The 18,505-nt window shown below is 42.0% G+C and overlaps 1 protein-coding gene across 3 annotated transcripts in view; it reads right to left on the reverse strand.

Moving 5' to 3' along the window:
- VPS35L (VPS35 endosomal protein sorting factor like) overlaps nucleotides 1–18,505 on the reverse strand; it is a 119,647-nt gene that overhangs the window by 23,608 nt on the left and 77,534 nt on the right. For 2 of the 3 annotated variants that reach the window (XM_007188306.2, XM_028168054.2), the window contains exons 24-26: nucleotides 17,957–18,055; nucleotides 16,342–16,419; nucleotides 15,399–15,513 (exon numbers count right to left, since the gene is read on the reverse strand). In XM_007188306.2, coding sequence (XP_007188368.1) covers nucleotides 15,399–15,513; nucleotides 16,342–16,419; nucleotides 17,957–18,055 — 292 coding nt within the window. The remainder of the gene's footprint in view (nucleotides 1–15,398; nucleotides 15,514–16,341; nucleotides 16,420–17,956; nucleotides 18,056–18,505) is intronic. The other variant, XM_057528802.1, reaches the window with a different exon arrangement.

The raw sequence follows: 18,505 nt of genomic DNA on the forward strand, positions 1-18,505 counted from the left end.
TCCTCTTCCCCCGCTTCCTCCTTTGAGCGATTTGTCTCAGAGAACCTCAAACTGACTTCAGATGATACGTGAAAAAAGCATGTGGCAAACTGTTACAGAGGGTGTAGAAGTCACAGTTGCCTGTACTGAAGGCTTCACCTGAACTGGTTCAGTGAACCCTCCGGTTCACCACAGGAGGAAAGTGCTGTCCGCAGCCCACTTCACAGGTGGGAAACGAGGTGTGGAGCGAGAAGTGCCCAGTCCTACCACAGGGCCTGTGTTTGCGGGAGGGTCCAGCCATGGTGGTGGAGCCCAGGCTTAAGCACTGGTTGGTCTGAATCTACTCTAACGCACACTGTATTTGTTAAAGAAACAACAATGGAAATGCCTGAAGGAATGTGCGTGTGCATACACACACACACACACACACACACCCACACACACACGGCTTCAAAAACTTCTGATTAGGTGACAGTTCCAGAGAATCATTTGGAAAATGAAGACACTTTAAGAACTATGAAATAGACTATAAAACAAGAAGACCTCCAAGGGTGAGAGGGAGGAAGGAAGGGGAGGAGGGAGAGAGGAGGGATGGAGAGGAAGGGGGAGGTGAGAGAGAGGGAGCAACGGGAGGACGCAGCCGGTGGGGGAGGAACTAGTGTGTTGGTGGGAGCGTAGATGGAGAGGGAGGAGGAGAGTTCTTTCTAGAACTGCCAAAGTACTAACCATGAGAAAGAGCCTCAGGGTCAAAACAGACAGAACACTGACCTGACAAACGAAATTTTAAACTACCCGACAAGATCAAATGTTTACATGGTTCAAATACACTTCCACTCCGCAACGGCTTGCAGTGATGCACTCAGAACAGTGCTCTGGTCTGCAGCGCCCTGAGTTAAAACCAGAAGCCCCTCCAGCACAGCAGAGGAGCAGATGCAACAACAAACGCCCACAGCCCGAAACAGAGGCTGGCCCCTAACGAGAAGAGTCTGCGACTGAAGCTGGAGAGTGGGGTAGTGCCTTCTCTTCCTTCTTCAAAAGAAAAAACCACTGTATGGAGAGACACTGATATCAGGGTTTACTACATAAAGTTACCTCTGCTCCAGGAGCTTCCCTCCCAGGACCCCGAACTCACACCCGTACCACATTCACCTAAGCAAAGTTATTAAGCGCCAACTGTGAACCGGCACTCTCCCGGGCACTGTGGGCATGCATGGGAAAACAGAGGGGGCAAGAGTTGACAACATAAGTGTGGTGATGAGCCCAACGTGATCACACGAATTAGTACCTATCTGCTGGGAGCCTGTCGTATGTTCTGCTCTAAGGGGGACACGAAGCAGCTGACCTTGTCTTGATACAGGGGCTCTGGTAGATAAACCTCCCAGGAAGAGTCAGAAGCTGCAGGGTCTTCTGTCTTGGCCTACAGACAGTAGTAAATGGCACTATTCATGGAAACCAGAGGAACTCCTAGGCCCTGTCTTAAGGTAATTAACAGTCTCAGTCCTCAAGCACTCCTATGGGGAAGGTAAAATTATTTCCACGCCCAGATGATGAACAAAGCTCAAAAGCTGAGTGGCCAGGTGAGAGTAGCCCAGGGATGGTAAAAGACTGAGCTGAGCAGAGTTCAAAGGCCATCACCAGCACTGAGCAACACAATCAGATTTGTGTTGTTTAAAAGAAACACAAGTCTACAAATGACAGATATGATTAGGGGTTTATATCCAGAATACACAAAGAAATGCTACAACGATGAAAAAAACAAGTAGCCTGACTAAAGGTTACCCTGAATAGACATTTCTCCAAAGAAAATACACAAATGGACATCAAGCATATGAAAAGATGCTCAACATCATTCATCATGAGAGAAATGCAAATCAAAACCACCACGAGAGGGTCTTCCCTGGTGGCGCAGTGGTTAAGAATCCGCCTGCCAATGCAGGGGACACAGGTTCCAGCCCCGGTCTGGGAAGATCCCACAGGCCACGGAGAAACTAAACCCATGCGCCACAACTACTGAGCTCTCGTGCCACAAGTACTGAAGCCCACACACCTAGAGCCCGTGCTCCGCAACAAGAGAAGCCACCGCAATGAGAAGCCCGCGCACCGCCAACGAAGAGTAGCCCCCCTCGCTCACCGCAACTAGAGAAAGCCTGCGTGCAGCAACAAAGACTCAACGCAGCCAAAAATAAATAAATAAAATAAATAAATTTATTAAAAAAGAAAAACCACCATGAGATATCATCTCACACCCATGAGAATGGCCACTATGAAAAAAAAAGTAAATAACAAGTACTGGCAAAGATGTAAAGAAACTGGAATCTCTGTGTACTGCTGGTGGGAATCTAAACTGGTGCAGTTGCTGTGGAAAATAGCTTGGTTGTTCCTCAAGTTAAACACAGAATTACCATCTGCCAGCAATTCCACTTCTAGGTGTATACCGCAAAGAAATGAAAGCAGGGACTCAAACAGATACTTGTACACGAATGCTCACAGAAGCATTATTCACAAGAGCCAAAAGGTGGAAACAACCCAAGTGTCCATCAAAGAACAGATAAGCAAAACATGGTACGTACATACAAAGGAGTATTACTCAGCCTTAAAAAGGAAGGAAATTCTGACATGTGCTATAAATATGAACGAACCTTGAAAACGTTATGCTAAATGAAATAGGTCAGACAAAAGGACAAACACTGTCTAACTCCACTGGTATGAGGTAGTCAGAGTGGTCAAATTCAGAGAGATAAAGTAGAATGGGAAGGCGGGAACAGAGGTATTATTTAACGGGTACAGAGTTTCATTATCTTTGGGATGATGAAAAAGTTCTGGAAATGGATGGTGGTGACGGTTGCACAGCATTGTGAATGTACTTAAAGCCACTGAACTGTACACTCAGAAATGGTTACAATGGTAAATTTTATGTTTTGTAAACTTAATCACAATACAAAAATAAGAAACTGAGCTGAGCCTACCCTTGACCTCACCCCCTAGAGCACAGGCAGGCCTGGACTCCCCAGGTCTGGTGTCTTCCTCCTGGCTCTATAGGCACTGCCTTCCGGTGAAGACATTAAGTCCATTATCAAACAAAGTGAAGAGCCTCTCTCGGCGGAAATTAAAATTCTGCTCAGAACAACTTGGAAGACCATTTATTTATTCTATTTATGTGTTTGTTACCAAGTGGTCCTGAGAAAAGTGCCTAGTATTATGGCTCATTAAAGAGGGACCCACTTTGTGCCGGGTGCCCTGCTCCTCCAGCCACCCTGCTCCGTTCCCATTCCAAAGGAGGGAGCTAAAAGAAACAGTTATTTAAGGGTTGAGGCAGGAAATGTTCCAAAGCAGATTTTTATTTCTATCCTCAGAAGACTTGCCCCATATATAAAATCTTGTCTGGGAGACTTTTCAATTTTGTCTTAGTAATTAGAACTCAAATCCTACTGTGTATGAAAACAGTTTTTCCTCATAGTTTAGAGTTTAGAATAATCATGCCAATATCATATAACATTTTTTAAAAATTAAAGTTGGTTTATAACATTATATGTTTCACGTGTACATTATATTTCTATTTCTATATACCCTACAGCACATAACACTTTACTTGTGGCTATTAAAAGTCACAGAAGACAATTACAGATAAAATGGGTTACACTGTTTTTTTTAAAAAAGACTTCTAGAAAAAGGAGAAATCAGATTCCAATTCATAAAGACCATTATCCTTGTTCCACTGGGGGAAGGAAAAAGCATGTATCAATCTATGCACTGGCTTCCCCATGCTATGCATTCCTCCCTCTGAATCTTCTGAGGTTTCAAGGAACGGCTAGATTTCTTTGCCATATTCCATCTTAAAAAAAAAATTAAAACAAACAAAAAACCCCACTCAAGCCTGGCTGACCTCACCCCAGAGTTCGTTCTGTTTAAGATCCTTTTTCTTGGGGTGCTGACTGCTCTGCAGAGAGGCGTCCTGCGGCGGTTCTCCGCACAGTGATCAACACGGCCTTCAGTGCTTCTGGGCGCTGGGTGGGAGACAAACAGCCACAGTAAGAGGGGCTGGGCTACTCTTGGAGACGGTGTTTTCCAAAATTGCTTGAGCATAAGAATCATCAAGATCCTTGTGAAAACACAGGTTCCCAGGCCCCCAAACATTGCTGATGGGAATGGAACATGGCAAAGCCACTCGCAAAATAATTTGGCAGTTCCTCCAATTCTACATGGATGCGGCATGTACGCGTGCATACAGGCGACAATGTGGATGACCCTTGAAATCACTCTGCTAAATGAGTGGAGCCAGTCATAAAAGATCTGCACTGTAAGATTCCATTTACATGAAATGACTGGAATGGGCAAATCCATCAAAACAAAAAGGAGACTGGTGGCCGTGGGAAGCTTGTGGGAGGGGGAACGGGGAGTGACTGCTTAATGGATTCGGGGTTTTCTTTTGGGGAGGTGGAAATATTCTGTAATTAGTGACGATGATCACACAACTCTGAATATACTAAAAACCACTGAGCTGTACACTTTAAAAGGATGGATTTTATGATACATGAATCATGTCTCAATAAAGCTGTTATTTAAAAAATATATATGGGTTCCCAGGCCCCACCTTAAATGTATTCAACCAGACTATCCACGATAGAGACTCGGAAATCTAACTTTAAAAAAATATTTATCTTTGAATAGGTAACAGAGTCACATGATTTAAAATTCCAAAGGTAACACTCCTCGCTCCGGTCCCTGGCATCCAGTTTCCCTTCCCAGAGGCAAAGAGGATTACCTGCTGCTTGGGTATGCTTCTAAGTGTACAGAAACAAATACATTTTCCCTTTCTTTCCTTCTCTTTCTGCAGAGTTAATATATGGTAGACACCATTTTGCAACTCCTCCCCCACCACTTAACAACATGTCTTGGAGATTAATCTATCATGCATATAAAGTACATCTTCATTCTCTTTTCTAGCTACAAAGTGGAATCTGGTCCATTTCCTTTTTTCTTCCAATTTTTTTTTTAAGAGGTAAAAGGCACGTTAACATAAAATTTACCATCTTAATCAACTGATCCATTTTTTTTTTTTTTAACAAGCTTCTCCGGTGAATTTTATGATTCAACAGGTTTGAGAAAAATTGTTCTAAATCCTTCAGCGAAATGCAGAACATGACTTTCCAAGAGCAAATGGCACATTCTGAAAGGTTTAATCTGGAGACATTCAGCCAGAAAACAACAGAGGTAGTCAGTAATGATGAAATTCAGCCAGGGCAGGCTACCTCATCATTTCACATATACAGTGAGTAAGGGCCAGGGAGGCTTGTTAGACCATTATCACAGAACTTTAGATAATTTTCTGTCTGAGATTTCAGGTTTTCCTGTTTCCCAATCTGGGCAGGTTCAAAGGGTCTGCAGAACATGAAAGGAGGATGATATTCTAGAAACCTCAGGACATGAAGAAATCAAACACAGCCAAAACACAAAGCCACTAAAACTACAGAATGGTCACCAAGATATATGTCACTAGCAAACCCTGGGAGAAGCTGAAAATAAGGGCTCAGTTGAAGGTACTAAGTAAACTAGGTATGTTGGGATTATCTGGATTACCTATGCTGCCTAGCTACTGTAAACAACTGGGCCAATGGTTCTCCTTAGATGAAGGTATTTTGTATCAACTCAGCTCGATTGGAGAAAAACTGAAAACAACCCGACCATAAGAGACTAGTTAAAGAAATTATTGTACTGCCACACCATAGAAATGATATAGCTAATAAAGAAAATAAGGTACGTTGATATGTTTTGATGTATAATACAGATATCTATGAGATATTAAGTACAAAATGTTATACAACTGCATACATTATGATCCTATTTTTACAAGAAAAAAATATATATATATATCTAGGTAGATGCATAAAGAAAGGGAGGCAAGATAATGCCAAACTATTAAGTGGAGAGGCCAAGATAAGCAAAAAAAGCAAATTGAAAAACACTAGGGAAGACACATTCCCGTTTCTGAGGTGGGGGGAGTGCGTATTTATGTAAGAATATAGACAGATGGGTAGGAGAGAAGAGCAGAGGAAAGAGGCAGACAGCATATGAGAATGAAAGTGTATTTTTTAACGTATATATAGAAGAAAAAAAATCAAGAGAAATATACTAACTGTGAACAGTGGATATTTTTTAGAGGTGAGGAGACAGGGTGGATTATTGGTGACTTTATTTGGAGGCTTTTTATTTTCTTTAAGATCTACAATTCTGTATTGTTAGAATTTTTTTCAAATGCGCCTGAAATATTAAAATAAAAATCATTAAGATTTAAATGCGCTCCATACATGATAAAACTCAGATTTAACTGTGATCTCTGAGAGTAAGTTCATCCTTCTGTGTCCTTGGTATTTGTTGATATAGAAGGCGATTCAGTACATGAATCATAAGAGACGGTCAAGAAGTGATAACCCAGACCACCTTCAGAGGTAGCGTTTTATTTTTTAAATAACGCATTAGGTCAGCGCTGATGGAAATCTTTACTACTTGTCAGAGTCATAAACTCCCAGGCTAAACAAGACCTCACAGTAATCCACTCCACCCCATTCCCAGACCTTCAGCCATCATACACCCTCCTGGACAACTCAGAAGGACAACTGTCCTAATCCAGGGAACTCCAGGAAAGGAAACATCACATTTCTTAAAACAAAATGTCGGGGCTTCCCTGGTGGCGCAGTGGCTGAGAGTCTGCCTGCCAATGCAGGGGACACGGGTTCGAGTCCCGGTCTGGGAAGATCCCATATGCCGCGGAGCAACTAGGCCCGTGAGCCGCAATTACTGAGCCTGCGCGTCTGGAGCCTGTGCTCCGCAACAAGAGAGGCCTCGATAATGAGAGGCCCGCGCACCGCGATGAGGAGTGGCCCCCGCTTGCCGCAACTAGAGAAAGCCCTCGCACAGAAACAAAGACCCAACACACCCATAAATAATAAATAAATAAATTTAAAAAAAAAAAAAAAAAAACAAAATGTCATGAGTGGTTGAAAGACTCCCGTCCCTTGAATATACCTTATTAAAGCAGGGTTCAGGCTACAAGTACTATTCACTCTCTCAAGTTCTATCAACCCCATTGCTAAACATCTTCACCAGTTTTCAACATTTTCCATTAGGTTTGGATTCTATATCTATATAGTGGAAACTACTGTATAAAATGCAACATCAGGGCATAGCCTACTCTCTCAAACTTTGTGTTGTGGACTAAATGTTTACCCCCCACCAATTCATAGGTTAAAATCCTAAACCCCAATGTGATGGTATTAGGAGGTGGGGACTTTGGGAGGTGATTAGGTCATGAGGGTATAGCCCTCTTGAATAGATTAGTGCCCTTATAAAAGGGACCCCAGAGAGCTCCTTATCCCTTCTGCCATGGGAGGACATAGCGAGAAGACAGTCTGTGAACTAGAAGTCCTCACCAGACACTGAATCCGCCAGTAGCTTGATCTTGGACTTCCAGCCTTTAGAACTGTGAGCAACAAATGTCTGTTGATTAAGCCACCCAGTCTATGGTATTTTTGTTATAGCAGCCCAAAGAGACTAAGGCAGTCTGCCATGAAGATGTGCTGTCACCAAGTGATAGGGGTGTCTTTGGGTAAAGCCTCATAGTCTAAATGGCCAAGTTATTATCCATAAGCAAGTTATTCATAGAGACTCAATACTCTTTATTACTAAAACTGTGTTTTTGTAACAGAGCCTGTTATTATAGGAATTAAGTTTGAGGATTTAAGGACCACTATTTTGGTGATTTGTGTATAAAGCAAGATTTAAAGAAATATGAATGCCTAGGGACAATTAAATACCTCATTCATTAAGCTGTCATTGATAACAATTAAGCATTAATCTAACCTTGATTCTGCCACCTGATTTATGCAGAATGTCGACACTTAATGTGGAAAGTCCACTCAGACATACAGACGACTTCTCAGTTTCAGCAGCACCATAAGAGGTGCCTGTACGCTCTCCCTCTTTTATCTCTGATCAGCAAGGCCTCTCTCTGAGCCAGGCATGCTCAGCCCACGTGTCACCTGACTCACATCTCTGGGATACTGCAGGGATGACACACCTTCCTGCCGTCCCTGCAGTAGCTCACAGGAGGTTGTGAAGTTCTTCTGTGGATATTAAGCTTAGATTTCCCTAAGCAGAAAGGATTAGGCATTCCTTATCTTAATTCTGATTGCCTCCTAAATAAGTTTATCTAATGTTCAATCTATAATAACTGGTCTGTAGCAACCACACACACGGAGGGTTAGAAATAAAACACTGGATTATCGTTTAGAGGAACTAACCTAACTATAGAGAAGCACAGTGGTGGAGAGAGCACTTGAAGTCACTTATTAGCTAGATGCTCCTGGGCAAGTCATGTCACACCTGTGAGCTTCAGTTTCCTCCTCTGTAACAAGAAGATCAGCCACCCAGCAAATAATATGTACTGAATAAAACTAAACTAAACTGCTTTGCTGGGAATTCAGTTCTCTCAACAATTAGTCTCCAAACTACCTTCCTAACTTGATCTCCCACTCATTCCTTCCAGATGCACCATTTTTCCAGCCTCTAGGCCTTTGCTCTTGCCATTGCTTACGCTAGAATGCCCTCTGCCTCACTTCAGCATATATAGATCCCCTTTACCTTCCATGCTTTTCAATTCTACCTCTTTTAAGAAGCTTTTTTTTTCTTCCTCTTCCAAGCCAAGGGTCATTTCTCTCTTCTCTAAAACTCCCTAGTACATTTTATGAACATCTTGCATGACATTTATCATGTGCTGCTTTGAATCACTGTAAACACATCCGCTCCCCCTTGCTAGCAGGAAGTCCCTGTAAGTGCATTCCTGTTTCGGCACAATGCTCGGCACAGTGGCTTGCATGTAAAAAATGGCCAAGAATTGCTGGCAGGAGGAAGCAAATCGTAGGCGTTTACAACCATAAGGAGTTCAGTGAACTTAGGGGGGAGACTCACCCCTGCTCCTTTCCTGTGGGTTCTCCATCCCTGCCCTTACCTCCCCTAAGGTGGATGGATCATGCGTGTTCAGACATGAATGTGGGCAACAAGCTTCATGCCATCTGCCCACCTGTGAACTGTTACAGCAAAATTAACCTATTGGGTTGGCCAAAAGGTTCATTTGGTTTTTTCCATAAGGTGGCTCTAGTAGCGCTTACTTGTCTTTAACTTCATTTGAAACAATTTTTTAAGATTGTATTGTGACAGCTGTCATATCAGCTTGCGTTTTAAAAAAACCTTATCAAAACTGGTGAATTTTTATGTAGCTATTTTAATATTGAAGATGGAAGAAAAAAAGCAACATTTTTGGCATATTATGCTTTATTATTTCAAGAAAGGTAAAAACACAACTGCAACGCAAAAAAAGATTTGTGCAGTGTATGGAGAAGGTGCTGTGACTGATCCAACATGTCAAAAGTGGTTTGCAAAGTTTCGTACTGGAGATTTCTCGCTGGACGATGCTCCACGGTCAGGTAGACCAGGTGAAGTTGATAGCGATCAAATCGAGACATGAATTGAGAACAATCAACGTTATACCACACGGGAGATAGCCGACATACTCAAAATATCCAAATCAAGCACTAAAAGTCATTTGCACCAACCTGATTATGTGAATCGCTTTTTTTGATATTTGGCTTCCACATAAGTTAAGCGAAAAAAACCTTAACCGTATTTCCGCATGCGATTCTCTACTTAAATGTTACAAAAACATTCCGTTTTTAAAACAAATTGTGATGGGCGATGAAAAGTGGATACTGTACAATAATGTGGAATGGAAGAGATCGTGGGGCAAGTGAAATGAACCATCACCAAGCACACCAAAGGCCGGTCTTCATCCAAAGAAGGTGATGTTGTTTATACGGTGGGATTAGACGGGAGTCCTCTATTATGAGCTCCTTCTGGAAAACCAAATGATTAATTCCAACAAGTACTGCTCCCAATTAGACCAACTGAAAGCAGCACACGATGAAAAGCATCCGGAATTAGTCAACAGAAAACGCAAAATCTTCCATCAGGATAACGTAAGACCGCGTGTTTCTTTGATGACCAGGCAAAAACTGTTACAGCTTGGCTGGGAAGTTCTGATTCATTCACCATATTCACCAGACATTGCACCTTTGGATTTCCATTTATTTCGGTCTTTACAAAATTCTCTTAATGGAAAAAATTTCAATTCCCTGGAAGACTGTAAAAGGCACCTGGAAGAGTTCTTTGCTCAAAAAGATAATAAGTTTTGAGAAGATGGAATTATGAAGTTGCCTGAAGGATGGCAGAAGGTAGTGAAACAAAACGGTGAATACATTGCTCAATAAAGTTCTTGGTAAAAATGAAAAATGTGTCTTTTACTTAAAAAACTGAAGGAACTGTTTGGCCAATCCAATACTTTGTCCATAATCACCAGAGAGGCCTCAAGGTTTGAGAAAAGTCACATCAATCACATTCTTCAGAAGATGGTTTGTCAACAGAACAAGTAAATATGACCTTAAGCATAAACCCCAAAGACTTGGTAAGTGGATAGAGACCATTTTTCTCCATCACAAGCTACTCCTTACTCTCCAAAAGGAGGAAATACATAATTATTTTTCTCCTCCATTCTACTGCCCTGGCCACCTCCATCAGCAGTAACAGTTCACGGCAGCCAGTGGGCTTCATAATAGCAGGCTTTAGCCTTTCTTCTGGGCGCCCCCATGTTCCTCACAAATCAAACCAGCACAACAGCTCCAGGTAACGTGTCTATGAGCCTCGGCATATGTTTGAACCTACCTTGTTTCCTTTTTTCTATAAATAGGAAAATCAATTATTTAAAACCTACCAAGAGGACTTTGATGAGACTCTTCTGAACACTTAGGTTGCTTAGGAGTTAGGTCCCTACCATGAAAGGTTTGGTACCATTTTACATTCATCAATATTATAAAGAGTTGTCAACCACTATTATCATGTGGTACCATTCATTCCTTAAACATTTACTGAGCACCCACGCGTCAGGCAATGTGCCAGGAGACAGGCACAGCACAGTGACTAAGACAGATGAGACCTCATGGAGCTGACACTCTTCAGGGGAGAGAAGCAGACAATTCTTTACGCATTTACTTGTTAAACAACAATGGTGATAAGTACAATGAAGGAAAAGTGCACAGTGTGAGGATAATACGTCTTACAGGAGAACCTGACCTAACTTTTGTTTGGGGCTTTTCCTTAAGACATGGCTTGGGAGCACAGCTCTCCAAGATGAAGATGCAAAAAATAAGTAAAAGAAAGTACATTTTTAAAGGGGGGGAACCAAGGGTGGAAAGCGGTGGGGGGTAGTGGTGGTGTGATGAATTGGGAGACTGGGATTGACATGTATACACTGATGTGTATAAAATGGATGACTAATAAGAACCTGCTGTATACAATAATTTAATTTAATTTAATTTTAAAAAAGGGGGGGGGGGAAATAGGTAGAATCTAAAAAACAAAACAAATGAACAAACATAAAAGAGAAACAGTTTGAGTCAAACATAAAAGAGAAACAGGTGGTTGCCAGAGAGGAAGAGGGAGGGGGAAGGAGAGAAATAGGTGAGGGAGATTAAGAGGTACAACCTCCCAGAGGCAAAGTAAATGAGTCACGGGTATGAAATACACAGTGTAGGGAATACAGTCAATAACGATGTAATATCTTTATATGGTGTCATATCATAACTAGACTTATGACGGTGATCATTTTGTAATGTAGAGAAATGTCAAATCACTACATTGTGTTACAGGTCAATTATACTTCAAAAAAACGAAACAAACTCCTAGAAAAATAGGTCAGATTTGTGGTTACCAGAGGTGAGGGACAGGGGGGGAGGAATTGGATGAAGGCAGTAAAAAGGAATAAACTTCCACTTATAAGATAACTAAGTACCAGGGATGTAATGTACAACATGATAAATATAATGAACACTGCTGTATGTTATATATGAAAGTTAAGAGAGTAAATCCTAAGAGTTCTCATCACAAGGAAAAGGTACTTCTTAAAATTTCTTTAACTTTGTACCTATATGAGATGATGGACATTCACTAAACTTAACTGTGGTCATCAGTTCATGCTGTATGTAAGTCAAATCATTATGCTGTACACCTTAAACTTATACAGCACTGTATGTCATATCTCAATAAAACTGGAAGAAGAAAAATTTTTCAAATAAAAGGAGGGGAAAAGAATTCTGTAGGAGGGAAAAGCACTATTATTAATGATAAGAACAAAAACCGTTCTTTTTACCACTATTTTGCTTTAATTGTTCTCACTATTGTTTCATCTTCAGAGGAACTGCAGATCTGTTTTTTTCAGGATAATTCAGCAGGTTTATCTTGAACTGAAGATCAGCTTTCCTGCAGATTTTCCAAGGTTCTGAGTATGAGAACTGGCTTTCAGAACTCTGAGACTGCAGAGCTGCATTGTCTACAGTTAGCTCCTGAACTCCAAGGCATACTTTCATCTTTTGAGAGACGGTTATACTAAGTTAATATTTACTGAGTCGCTACTGTGCGCCAGTGGGCCGAGTGCTCCAAGTATGTTATCTAATTTAATCCACCACAGACAGGAACCACTGCCATCATCTCCACTTTACAGATGGAAAAACTGAGGCACCATATGGCCAATTTGTCCAAGGGCATCCAACTCACAAGTAGCAGAATCAGGACTGGGACCACTGCATTCAGAAGACGTGAAACTCACCATTCATTACGGCCTTATGCCTAACACATCATGCAATCTCACACGTCCATGCCTTTGCTCAGGCCATCTCCTCTACCTGGAAGGCCAACTATTCCTTCTCCCCTTCCCCATAGCCCTTCCCTGATAAACAAATGCTCTTCTTTCAAGACCCAACTTTAACATTACTTCCGTTGTAAAACATCTTCCTTTCTGAGGTTAGAAACTGTAAAGATGAAGGAACCAAGATAAAAATAAAGGGGAAAGAATCTGCTCTTGCTGTGGCCTGGTGGTAACCTTCCAGAAAGAACCACTGACAAACAAGGGCAAGGAGCTATCCAGTGACAGTGAACAGGCATTTCTGGGCCACATCTAGGTCAGAAGCACTTGATCAAACAACTGATTTGCAAGTCCTTCATTTCTCCTAAATATCTGGGGCAATGGGTGACCCTAGACCAAATCCCCACATGATCCAGTCTACACGCTGAGCCAGTGTGTCCAAAGGACCAGAACTGGGCCTCCCCATAATAAGCCTTCGTCAGCATTCCACGGTGGCCTGGCTGCGAGTTCAATGGGAGTTTACTTGTTGGGCTGAGCCAGCCCTGGCAAAGCCACAGCCTGATAAAGAAGATACAGCCGAGGCTGGATCAAGGGAGGCTAGAAAATAAATAGCGGGGAGGGGATGTTTTATAACCAGCTGAGAGGGGGGACGTTTAAGGAGGCAAACAAACCAAAGTGGCCCACTTCCACAAGCTTCATTTAATTTATATTTAGCCTTCCCATTCTCAGTAATTGAATGTATTATTTATTTTGGCCAGCAACTGCTGCATGTGGCTTTCAGAAAAACAACAACAGCCTTTTACGGTTTAGCACCACAGCACTTAGAGACTTGAGCAAAATCAACAGCTAAATTATTAAGCATGAAGTGGACTCCACATCCCTGCCCGCCCTGCTGCAGCTTAAAGTGCAGGGGAGGCAGAGGAGGAGTCCAGAGCCCTAACACAGGGGGCGCTGACGGCCCACACCCGGGTACCAGTCTGCTCTGATGCTACTTATCTCTGGGTGTGGACCGAGGGCATCCCAGCAGGAAAACTGTCATTCCCAGCTCTTCTCCAACAGTTCTTGGGAGCAGCAAATCTTTATTTAGCTTAAGAATTTGTTTTGCTTTTTTGAAAACAAAGAATAGCATGAAGCAAGTTGGGAGAAGAAAGATCTAGGCTTGCAGGGCCTCCACGTGCAGCTCACAGCTCTGGTATCTGCAGCTCACAACCCATTCTTAATGTTACAGGTGACAACAAACTCAGGGATCCCCACATGGGTCTACTACTCCTGAACTTTTTAAGAGGGAACCAGTTTATAAGATTTAAAATTTCCTAACATTAATTTAATCTAATTAATTAAGGTAATCTAATCTTCATTTTGCACATCACTGGGGTTTTGGCAGTGGCTGTTAATTTTTGTTTTGTTTCCTGCAAACCCATCATCCTTAGCAAAGCAGGCACTAGGAGAAAGTTCCATGTTTACTGACAAATAATGAGGACATACCTGCTTTTGTGGGACTTGCAGTCCTCGTGGGGAAAGGGGGTGTCCAGACAATAAGTAAACAAACACACACAGTAAGAAAGCATCAGAACAAGGTAAATGCAATGAGGACAAGAGGAGGATGGCACGAGCGTGATTGGGGAGGTGCAGCTACTTTAGCTAGAGTGGACAGGAAAGGACCCTGGAAGAGGTGAGGCGTGATTCTCATCTCTGGCCTAGTAATTTTTAAAAATGCAAATATCTGGGGGTGAGATCATTCTAGAAAGAGGGAACAGCAAGTGCAAAGGCTCTGAACTGGAAGACAGCTTAGTATGTTCAAAGAACAGAAAAAAGCCGGTGTGGCTAAAGCGTGGTGTAAGATGAGGACAGAAGGCCGGAAGGCACCAGACCACATAGGGACTTCAGCCAAGGCGTCTGGTTTAATCCCAAATGCGCTGGGAGGCTACTAGAGCGCCCAGGAGTCTACAGAAAAAACCAAGCAGAGATTGAAAAGGTTCCTGTATAGCAATCATGTTTGAAGACTTTGGTGACACCGAGGCCTCAGTGGGAAGGACCCCAGCTTCCCACAGCGCTAACCCACCCACCAATGCACCCTTTGCTGACGTCCTTCCCTTCCCGGTCTCCCCTCCCCCTCACCCTACTGACACTCACTGGGATCGCCTCCTAAATAAACCACTCGCACGATCCTGATTCCAGGAGAGCTCTGTACCTCGTACAGAAACGGGTCTTGGGCAGAAATTTTTATACCTAATAGCAAGCTGTAGAGTCTTCATTCTCTACTGATTAGACTCTACATCTGTATCTCTGGGGTTTTAAACAAATGAACATTGAAAACAACAAATAAACTTGAATCTGCTGTGAATAAGCAGTCCTAACTTCTAAAACTCTCTAGGGATGTCTGAGCCACCTGACCTGACCTGCCTGAGACAGATTTAGGAAGGTCCTTACAGGAAATTACCCATGCTCTGTAATCTGTCTGACTCTATAAATGTGTGTGTGTCCGAGGTGCTTCCTACTAAAGAAACAGATTTAAAACTCATCACTTGTTGATCACTTCTTTCTTTCTTTCCTCCTTAAAGGATTCTCTCTACACACTCACACACACATATCCACATACTGCTGAGTCCGCTTTCCTAAGGAGCCAGGAAGTGTCTGAGAGCAGAGGAGAGGAGAGAGTGAGTGATGGGCTCACCTTGGGAGAGGCACTGGTTGGCCAAGGCCACCTGACCAGAATGCAGGTAGAGGTTGAGGCGGCTGAAGATTCCCACCAGGGAGGGAATGGTAATGAAGCAGTAGGCGACGCAGGCCTAGAAGAAAGGGGAGAAACGGCAGGTTACATGGCAATGCCATCACAATGGATTAATACTTTTGTTTTCATGCACCAGATATTTTCAAGTAAAAACACTAAAATAATTAATCTCCCCATTAGGAACCCCAATTTCTCCCCCTTGCTTCTGCTGTATCTGCCTCTTTGGGAGGAGGGAGAGCGGCAACCAAGGAGAGTAATGGTGTATGAAAAATAAATCCTCATCCATCGTCGCAGGAAGTAAATAGATAACACCTAATACTGATAAGTTAAAGAAGCGGCTGTTAAAACCAATTAGTTAAAAGATACATAGGTAATTTGAAGAAGAAATTGCTAAAAAGAGTTTGAGGTGGTTGACTCTGAGGAGAGAGGTATATGGTGAGAAAGGGCAGGGCCGGGATGCTTATTTTTCACTGTAATCTTTTTAGTATGATTTTTTTTTAAAGCATGGATAGGTATCGCTTTGATAGTATTTTGAGCAGCATACTCAAGAAACAAATTTCTTTCGAAGTTGGGAATTTATCAAGAGGGAAAAAAGGTACTAGGCCTTCCAGTTACAGGCACAAACCAGAGATAGTTCAGCTGGCACACAAAATTGCAAATCCATTTCTCAACCACCTCCCCATAACATGTATCAAAATTCAGACTCCTTTGATCATTTCTTTTGAAAGCATTAAGAAAATTGATCAGTCAGAGATATGCAAGGAAAAATCCAGAAAATCAATACTAAACCACCCTTAATCATTTTCTGGGAATAGCAATTCAGAAACTTGCAAAAGAAACAGCCCACTGGAGTTCAAAGTCTGTTAGTCTTATCTTTAGAACATACCCGGACAAATGCAGCCGTCTTTCTGGAATGATTTCCTTTCATTACTTTTCTTGTTTCCATTGCCAACCGGTTCACACTCTAGATTAATCAGTAAAATAGAAATGGGAATGAAATGATGGCTGATTCAGATTAACATCTTCCAGAGAGATTTGGACGTTAACTGCATACAAGTCAATGAAAACAAGCTAACCGGAACCAAGACGAGTTAGCACCAAACCCTGAAATGGCAAAGGGGTCATCAGGCCAGATTCAATCTCGGCTTGAGCAAACATCTCCAAGGGACACTCGCTGAGTTAAGTCATGCCTATCAACTGGCGTAATAAATGACCATTTTCTGGTTTAATGAATAGCTAGGGTTCACTTATTCCATTTCCAGAAATCCCACACACTAAGCTTAAGATCTTAGAGATCTTAACAGAAACCTCCAAAACCGGACGCAGGCCATACAAAGTAGCTCTGCAACACTAACAATAACTATGAGAACAGTATAATAGCAGCCACAACATCACTTACAGAAAATCAGGTGCTGTTCTAGGAGCTATACGTTCCTAGCTCATTTAATCCTTATAAGTCTTATATTTAATCCTTATATTTAATCCTTATAAATCCTTTTATTTAGGCCTGAAGTTTAGTAATGCTACAAAATCTGATAACCAGCAGACAAATACATAAAAAGGTTGTTTTCCTTGAATTTACACGAAGCAATTCAAGGACCTTAGGGGATCTTTAAACAAATATAAAAAGTTTGGACCTATGGCTCCCAAACTGTATACCATGACACCCCAGGGTGTTGCAGCAAAATCACAGGGGCACCACATTTTTTGGACAACCACAGCAAGGCTCAATGGTTGAACACTATGCAAAGCACTAGTGTGAGGGAGCTCATAGACCATGGTACATTCCTTGCAGTCATTTCACATCTTTGCAAAATTGGGGTTTTAGCAGATGCTGTGATAAAAAGCACTGTGCAAAAATTAATGTGGGGGAAAAAATCTATCTGGAAAGGGAGATAAAGTAGTGGTGTCCCATCTGATTCCAAGGTTTAAGAAGTTGTGCAGTGTCCAATAGATGCATATACTTTATTAGTAAGTAATTATGATGATTTAAGAATGGAATGAAAATACATTATTTTTCTTTCAATTTATGTATATTGTTGGTTCAGAGGGCTGTCAAGTTGTTAGGGCACAAATTCTTAAGTTGTTTGAACCTAATTTCTTAATAAACAGAACTGTTATTTCTTCCTTTTGGCCTAAGGGCACCATGAAAAGTTACTGAAAGGCACCATGATCCAAGAAAGCTGGGACTCTGGTTAGGCAACAAGGCATTCTAATGAGGTTAGTATTTCTATAACTAAATAATCAATGCAACTCACTTAACTCTTTGCTGTTGGCACGCAGGAATGAGAATATGCAAATTTCAGAGAAAAAGAGGCCAATAAAACCACTCAAAGGCTTAAGCAAAGTTGCAGATTTTATTAACCTTTGAGAAAACACCTTTCATGCCTTGGGAACAGAAGCAATATGGGGCCAGAAGAATCCCAGATTAAAATTGGTGCGTGGCTCAATGATCAATAAATATGTATTGAGAGAACACATGAATGAATGAAAATCCTTACATGAATCAATTGCACAAGAACAGGTTCCAGATTGCAAAACATCGACCTGGCCTCAACGTAAAAACTCAGCTGTTGTTCAAAATCACGGCCAAAGGACACCTAGAGTCAAGGAGAAAGATGCTGACGATGTTATCTCCATTGTGAGCACACTGTTGGAAAGCTTTTGCCTGAGCTTGTGGGGGCAGGGGAGGTACTGTGATGACAAGTCACCAAAGATCCCACAGCTATAAATGGTGGCTATCTCAGTCGTATGTAAGCAAACACACACATCCGTGCACTGGAATATACTAGACTTCACATTACTTCACCCAGCAGAGAGCGGAAACGTTACTATTACCACCTCATCTTCACGACGTTGGCATTGTTGTAGAACATAAAAAGACCAAAGGGTATAAAACAGAATCTCAAAATGTAAAGAGGATTTCCCAGGCTAGAAGGAAACCACTGGAAAGGAAATGATGGAATTTTGTTTGTCAGCTGTGGCCTTTTCACAGAACACAGATTTGGTGATTGGGAGCCATTTGTCAGAGGGGTTCCCTCACAAGGGCC

Source organism: Balaenoptera acutorostrata, chromosome 15 (assembly GCF_949987535.1).
Source record: "Balaenoptera acutorostrata chromosome 15, mBalAcu1.1, whole genome shotgun sequence".
Lineage (NCBI taxonomy): Eukaryota > Metazoa > Chordata > Mammalia > Artiodactyla > Balaenopteridae > Balaenoptera > Balaenoptera acutorostrata.